At 59.9% G+C, this 7671-nt stretch overlaps 1 protein-coding gene across 2 annotated transcripts in view; it reads right to left on the minus strand.

The window, feature by feature from the left end:
- The window catches only part of KIF1A (kinesin family member 1A), a 64386-nt gene that overhangs the window by 1016 nt on the left and 55699 nt on the right, over window positions 1-7671 (minus strand). For both annotated transcript variants that reach the window (XM_006875202.1, XM_006875201.1), the window contains 10 exons: window positions 5654-5768; window positions 4111-4244; window positions 3873-3934; window positions 3413-3558; window positions 2906-3106; window positions 2510-2587; window positions 2304-2425; window positions 1368-1520; window positions 893-1085; window positions 412-530 (listed from right to left, as the gene is read on the minus strand). In XM_006875202.1, coding sequence (XP_006875264.1) covers window positions 412-530; window positions 893-1085; window positions 1368-1520; window positions 2304-2425; window positions 2510-2587; window positions 2906-3106; window positions 3413-3558; window positions 3873-3934; window positions 4111-4244; window positions 5654-5768 — 1323 coding nt within the window. The remainder of the gene's footprint in view (window positions 1-411; window positions 531-892; window positions 1086-1367; window positions 1521-2303; window positions 2426-2509; window positions 2588-2905; window positions 3107-3412; window positions 3559-3872; window positions 3935-4110; window positions 4245-5653; window positions 5769-7671) is intronic.

Genomic DNA, 7671 nt, shown 5'->3' on the forward strand with positions numbered 1-7671 from the left:
TGAGTTTCCAGAATGCATCTCCAGGCCTTTCATCCTAGGCCCCTGTGGACTCAAACCGCCAACCTTTCAGTCAGCAGTGAAGTCTGTTCACCTATCACACCCCCAGGGTGCCTCGTGCCCTCTGTTGTTGTTGTTGTTGTGTGCTGTGGAGTCGGTTCCGACTCATCGTGCCCCCTACAGGGGATTAATCTCTTCCCTGGCCCTTGCCCTTGCCTGTCCCTCCTACTGCCGAGGGCACAGGTGCCGGAAGTTCCACGCCTGTGTTTCCTCCAAACGTCAAGGCCACCCAGTTAGAATTGGATCCTGAAATCTCCTCTGGGGTCTACAGGTGTCCAAGGGAGAAAGGACCCAAAGCAGGCCCCTCAGGCCCCCACGCCCTTCTCAGGATCCCGTCTGGCGGGCCCCACGCACCGGATGGTCCCGGCCAGCAGGGGGTTGAAGGCGTACAGCCAGTCGTGCATGTCCTTGTCGTTGTTGGCCTGCAGTAGAATCCCTCGGTGCTCCGTGCACACGGCGAACGTGTTGGGCGTCTGTGAGGAGGGGTTGATGAGACCCGTGGGCCCGGCAGGAAACTCCGGGATGACGGCTTCACTGGTACTGGCACCAGGGGACCTGACAGCGGAGCCCCTCCCGGGCATGGGGTCCCTTCCCTGGACAATGACCTGGAGGCCAACAGTGCAGCTGACTCCACACCTCCCCGGCCCCCCGCCCCCGTGGACACAGAGAATCAGAGCTCCTGTGAGTCTCCCTAAGCCCGGGAGCACCTTCCCTGCAGCTGTATCTGGATCTGGTGCGGAGCGAGGCTGGGCCGACCCCGGTCCCCAGCCGCCTCACCCTGAGCCCCAGGGTGGGCAGACATCAAGGACAGTGGGGTCCTGACCGTCATGCTCACCTTGAGCATGGCCTGCTGGTCCTCGCTGTACTCCACCTGGGCGGTGGACAGGTTGAGCACGAATCTCTCCACACTGTCTTTGTCATTGTTATACATGTAGGCATAGGGGCGTCGTACCACCACGAAGCGCTTGGCCCAGCCGGCCGTGTGTGGCTCCAGGAAGCGGAGGTAACCCTTCTTAGAGACGATGGGACTGTGGAGGGGGAGGGCAGTTAATGGGGACCCCAACTGGGGTAGCCCTGAGGAAACAGGGACCCCAGCAGACTGTGCCTCGGGCCAGGAGCAGAACCACCAGACAGCTGCCAGCCCCTCATATCCCAACTGTGAAGTCGGCTGCAGCCAGAGATGGAACATCAAAGCTGACCTCCTGTTGAGCTGCCCACTAGGTCTCCTGGCTAGGACTCATCCCTGCTGGCCACCCTGGCCCTTGGGCACAGAGCCCGCTGGGGCAGGTCCAGGTGGGGGCCCCACCTACCTGACCCTGATCTCCTGGATCTCCGGCACCAGCAGGCGCTGTGGCTCCTTGACCACCTCAGTGGCCTGGCCGGGGGATGGGGACTTCTTGGTGTCCAACTCAAGCAGGGGCTCAGGCTCAGGGCTGGCTGGCCGGGAGCAGGGCTGTGGGGTCCTGGAAGCAAAAGCACCCAGGCATCCATCAGAGGGACCTCTCTAGGCCAGGCCAGTGTACCTCAGGCCCCAGGAGAGCCCCACCCCTGCAGCAGGGCAGCTGAGCTGAGGGTGTCCAGTCCCCAGGACACTGGGGAGGGCTCCCCCACTGAGCCCAGCTGCTGACTGAGGGGCAGAGCTGGCAGCCACCTAGTACATGGACCCAGCCTCATCCCATCCTCAAGACCAGCTGAAAAGGTACAGAGGTCATGTGCTCAGTCAGGTGACTGGATTTGGGGGTGGAGCTGGGGTGGGCATGCCTGCACCTCTTTCTGTCACTCAAAAAAATCTGGAAACCTCGGAGGCACTTTGATACCATCACAGAAATCCCCATCTTCTGAATCAACAGACAACCTTTGCTTCGATTCCAGGTTACAACAGCCAAGCTGGCTTTCCAAAAATGCGGCTTGTAGAGCCTCAGAGTTTAATCTAGGAATGCTGATGGTGCAGTGGGGTAAACACTGGGCTGCTAACTACAAGGTGAGTAGTTCAAACCCACCAGCGGCTCCTTGGGAGAAAGATGAGGCATCTGCTCCCATCAAGCCAGTACCGGAAACCATGGAGAGCAGTTCTCTGTCCCTCAGGACCTCCGCTAAAAGTTGGGACCCACCGGAGGGAGGGCAGCGGGTGTGGATTGGGGGTGGGGTGGGCTTGTCCACACGAGCATTTTCAGTGGCTTCTGGAAAGTAAGTGGCTCAGGGCAGTGGAGCGAGAATGTGTGGTCATCACAGACCTGCTTACTCACCTTAGGTCTGTGCTGTAACGCCCCTCAACCAGAGAGGGACAGGTGGAGGATGGCGTGAGGGTGACCGTCCCGATAGGGGACATGGAAGGGTCCCGCAGCAGGGTGACAGACATCTCAGAGAGCTGTGGGGAGGAGAGAGAGGGCCTTCCATGGGGGCCTGTCCAGTCCACCGCCCGAGGGGATGCTCCCCATCCTGCTCCACCCACCTTGCTCTCGCTGGCGCTGATGCACACGTGACTGTGGGTGTACTCTCTGTTGAACGTGTGTGTGAGGAGCCGTAAGCACTGCCGGGAAGGGAGCGGCACCCTCAGGACCCGAGGCCCAGCAGGCGGCCAGGGGCCCTGAGGGCAGAAGGGTGAAAGGGCAGGCTCCCCCAGGGGGCAGAAGGAGCCGGGGAATCCTCAGGGTCAGGCTGGGTGAAACTCTGGACAGGTGGTGAGCTCCCCATCCACAGGGATATGCAAAGAGGGCAGCTCACAGCTGGGAGAGAAGGTTGTCAGGAGCTTCCAGGACAGGTTTGGAAGGGTGAGCAATGGGACCCTGTAAGTCCCCAGAACAGAGGCCCAGCACCCACCATGCTGCCCCCCCCCAGCCCAGCCCACCTTGACAGCCAGCTCTCGCTGCCTCTCGTTGGGGGTCTCTGGGGGTGGTGGCCGGCCCTCGGCAGAGAGAGGGGAGGAGGCTCCAGAGGAGATGCGGGATTCAGAGTCATCGCTGGAGGCCGGGGACAGTGGCTCGGGGCCGGGCCGCTGGGTAGCCTCCAGTTTCTCCCGAAGGAGCAGGTAGTGCCTGGTCTTCTCCACCTTGGGGCGGGGGGTAGACAGCCTCACCTGTGGCCCAGCACTCTGGGGGCTCCTCCCCATCACCCTTCCTGAGGGACCTCCAGACCCCAGGCACAGCCCCACCCGCAAAGACATTCAGTGCTTCATCAGCTCTGTCCTCAGGAAGACCCTGGTGCTGCCCCAACCCCAAACCCAACCTCCTGCAGCAGGCTGGTGGTCCACAGTGATCCCGTCCCCCCGCCCTCCCTGGACAGTCCCCACCTCCTGCAGCAGGCTGGTGGTCCACAGTGAGACCGTCCCCCCACCCTCCCCGGACACTGCCCCCACCTCCTGCAGCAGGCTGAGCTTCTCCAGTTCCCACTGATGATCCACGATGAGGCTGTCACTTCTCGGCCTCCAGCCCGCCAGGTTCTCCTCACCACGCACATAGGCCACCGATGTGTCCAGTACTCGCCTGCGGCGTCGCTGCATCCCTGGGGGGTGACCATGTCCAGGGCGAATGGAGTCGGGGGGCATCTGAGCACAGCTCAGGGTGCTGTGGGCCCCGTCTGCCCAGCCTCACCCAAAGTCTGAACATTGTTCTGCAGGTGATCCTGAGGGCATCAGGTGGCAGTTGAGCTGGACCCCTGTCCCTCACTGGGCCCTGATGTTTGGGGGCTCTGCAGAAACTGGCCAGTCTGACCCCCACCCCCTTTCACCTTCCTAGAGTTTCCAGGACTACGTGTACGCACACACAAGGCAGACGAGGCCACTGATAGGAACCGATACCCCACAAAGTGACCCCTACCTGGGCTGCCTGCGTCGGCCACGTGGCTCAGGCTAAGCTCATACACGCCCGTCACACGGTTGCTGTGGGGAATAAAAGGCCAACATCACCCTCACAAGCCAAAGGCACAGGTGGGGTCATGCTGTACTGACCCCTGGCGGCTGGGATGGACAGGCTGGAGTTCCTGACAGCGGGCTCCCCACCCCCCACTGCTGGGACCTTGGATCCATCTGGCCCTCCCACCCACCTGGCCGCTCACCTCTCTGAGGCCCGCAGGCTTCCGCTGCCGAACAGGTTACGGATGGAGCGGGACGCAGGCAGCTTGGCATCCCGGGAGTAGAAGACCATGCAAAAGTCCTTAGTGACCACAGCCGGCTGAGTGCAGTTCTCCATCTGGGGGACGGGGCAGGCTCAGCACAGGACCTCAAACCCCCTCCCCAGGACTCAAACCCAGTGCCATGGGCTCAATCCTGACTGAGACCGTGGAGAACGGCTCCATGGGATTTGGGGGCCGTAAATCTTAGCAGGAGCAGACGGCTTCATCTCTCTTCCTCGGAGCAGCTGGCAGATTACCGGCTGCATGGCCTTGCAGTTCGCAAGGCCCAATGCCTAACCCACTGCGCCACCAGACTAGGCAAAGTGCCCTCCTCCTGCTGACCCAGCAAGTGTGTACTAAAGTTCTGCTGTCTGCCAGGGTGCCCAGCATGGAGTGTCTGGCATCAGCCCCAGAGCTGGTAAGGAGGGACCAGGTCCTATGTGGGCACAGACCCCAGGCACCCTGGAGGCCCACCCCCAGCACTGAGTGGTTTCCCCTACTCTCCTGACATTCACAACAATTGCAACCACCCCACTGTCCCAGGGGTGCTTACGCACTGCCCACAGATGACCTACCAGCACAAGTGGCACCCCTCAAGGATTCCTGCTCCACCGTTCTGTGGGATGCTCACCCCAGGTCCCCTACCCCTCACCACTGCTATGCTAGAAATGCCCATGTTGCCAGCCTTCAATGTTGAAAAGGGAGGCCACCACCCAGCACTGGGCCACTGACTCTGTGGGTGGGAACTCTTCAGCTTTTGAACTGTCTGGAACTGAGATGCAATGTTCGGAGGTGCTGCAGCCACTTTGCAACCCTGTGGACAGACCCCACACCTAAACCTAGAGGAGTGTGTTAGAGCTGCTGCTACAGACACGTGGATTTAACATGAAGCCTGGGGCTGTCCAGAGCCAACCAAGTCAAAAACCTGTGACTGTGGACCCAATAGGACCGGGCAGAGCTGTCCCATCGAACTTCTAAGCTGCCATCTTCCTTAGAAGGGAGGACAGCGAGACTTGTCTCTCATACTGTGGACATGTTGTCAGCATGGACCAGTCCCTGGAGAAGGACATGGTGCTTGGTAAAGTGGCGGGTCAGTGATAAAGTGGAAGACCCCAGTGAGCTGGATGGGTTCAAACACACCAACACCACAACAATTGTGAGGACGGTGCAGGACCGGGCAGTGTTTGAGCCTGTTGTCCATGGGTCACGGGAGTGGAAACGGGCTCAGCGGCACCTAACAACAACAACAATCTTTACGGTAGTCCTGGTTAAATGCTTAACTGCTAACCAAAAGGTTGCAGCCTCAGGAGCCAGAATCTGCTCAAGGGCAGTGGGTAGAACCGGATGTTTACAGAAGCAGATGGTCAGCTCTTCTCTGCAGTGGAGGACTGAGTGCTTAATAGCTGTGACACCAGGGTCCTTTCATGGCTCCCAAGCAGCCTAGTGTCCCTGTGTGAGCACCCCAGGCTGGACATGGGTTTCTTGCCTCAATGTAGGCAGAGAGAGTCATGTAGATCTTCTCCCGATATGGGGTGACCCTGTTCAGCAGGAGGGAGTTGTGCATGGAGCTATCCCACGCAGCCTCGAACTGGTAGAAGGTCCTGGAATGGGGCAGAGATGAGAGAAAAGATAACTGTCTGCAGGTTGCTCTCAGCTGGGAGGAGGCATGCAGACAGACAGGCAGACAGACAGACAGAGATACATGGGCCACCCACAAAGGAACCTAGGGAGGCTGACACCCTCCTTACTCAGGGCCCAGGGTGCTGAGAGGGCCTCCCAGCTCCACCTGAGGGGGTGGGCATGTGGGCACCTACAGCCCCCTTGCTGAGGCTAGGAGGGCAGAGACGGATGGCCTGAAGCAGGGAAGGGACTGGCTAGTCTAAGGCCAGTCCAGTCTTGGTCTGAGTAAGGAGGTTTCTTCTTCCCTTGGATCTGCAGGGACCAGGTGTGGGCTGGCAGAGACCCTCCAAAGCCCAGCCCTGCTGTCCAGTGTGGACTAAGCCCTCCTGGGGGAGGACGCTGTGAGTGGAAACCAGGGAGGACTCTTTTCTCTGTCTCTGACCTTCCGCCCAGAAGGTCAAGAGCCAGCAGACCCCTCCCTCAGGCCCTGGGTCAGGCTCGGTGCCCCCTCCTGGGGACACTGTGTCTCTCATGAGACAGTTCTAGTCCCAGGGGCCAGTAGAAACAGCTGTTGCGGAGCTGATTCAGGCTCATGGTTGCCTGTTTGTGCGTCAGTTAGAACTGGTCTCCAGAACATTTTGTATGGCTGGTTTTTGTAGTGAGGTTGGCCCAGGATGGGGCAGTGTTTTGTTCTGCTGTGCATCGGGTCACTATGAGTAGGTACTGACTGGATGGCACCTAACAACAAGGCACATCTGGGGGGACTCGAACCTCCAACCTTCTGGTTAGCAGCGAGTCCTGCCTCAGGCCGGTGCTCACCCCAGTGTCGCTGTTGTAAGGTTCAGAATTTGCCTCTCCCTGCCTCCCCAGTTCCCATCAAAACGTCCTCACAGACATTCAGAAACACCTCAAGGCCAACACTGAGGACGGCAGCTCCACGCCAACAGGGCCAGGGGCTCCCAGGCCAGGGCACCCTGGTGGGGCCAGCTCCCCAGGCATGACCGTGTTGGGGCAGACAGCACCACACTGAAGTCTACTCCACAGCCAGTCCAGGGACACAGGGAGACAGAGTGCTCGGAGGGGTAGGGCAGGGCCGCTATTACACGCATCACCTGGGACAGAGCCCCAGAGGAGAGGGAAGACAGCGGGGGCCAGACAGGGCAGGGGTCATCGAGGAGAGGGAACGATCTAAGAAGCAGAAGAGGACAGACCAAGCAAGGGCGGAAGAGAAAAGTGGGGTGTACCTAGTGTCATTTCCGAGTGACACGCTAAAGCGGCAGCAGCCCGGCACACACAGGACACACACAGAAGAAATGAGAATGTCAGAACAGTGCCCAGCATGTGGGGCGTGCGCATGTGCTCCCCCACCACTCGCGTGGATGCTGACCGTCGCCCTTGGTGCAGCCCAGTCACCCCCTCACCAGCTGTCTGCAGGAGACCCACCACTGAGGCCTGGGAGTGGGAGCACCTCTCTGCAGGAACAGGGCCTGCCGGGCCCCAGGCCACATGTACTGTGTAACCGCACAGTCAAAGGGCAGGGGTGGGCACACAACATCTCTGGGTCCCTGCTGGTGCACGGCGCCATGATGTGCCTCTAGGTGGGGGTGTTGGTGACAGAAGACTAGAACCATGTCCCTAACAATGCTGATTATCTATCACCTCCCCTGTTTGTCCTGTGTGTGTGGCCTTGATTGGTCAGGTCTCTGAGTTTACTCACACAATGTCATAATTACCCCATGTCTGAGGACCCTGCCACTTAGCTCTCAATGCATCGGGCTAGCTTGGTCTCCATGCCCGAGGACCCTGTCACTTAGCTCTCAATGCACCAGCTAGCTTGGTCTCCATGCCCAAGGACCCTGCCACTTAGCTCTCAATGCATCGGGC

This window comes from Chrysochloris asiatica, unplaced genomic scaffold (assembly GCF_000296735.1).
Source record: "Chrysochloris asiatica unplaced genomic scaffold, ChrAsi1.0 scaffold00314, whole genome shotgun sequence".
Lineage (NCBI taxonomy): Eukaryota > Metazoa > Chordata > Mammalia > Afrosoricida > Chrysochloridae > Chrysochloris > Chrysochloris asiatica.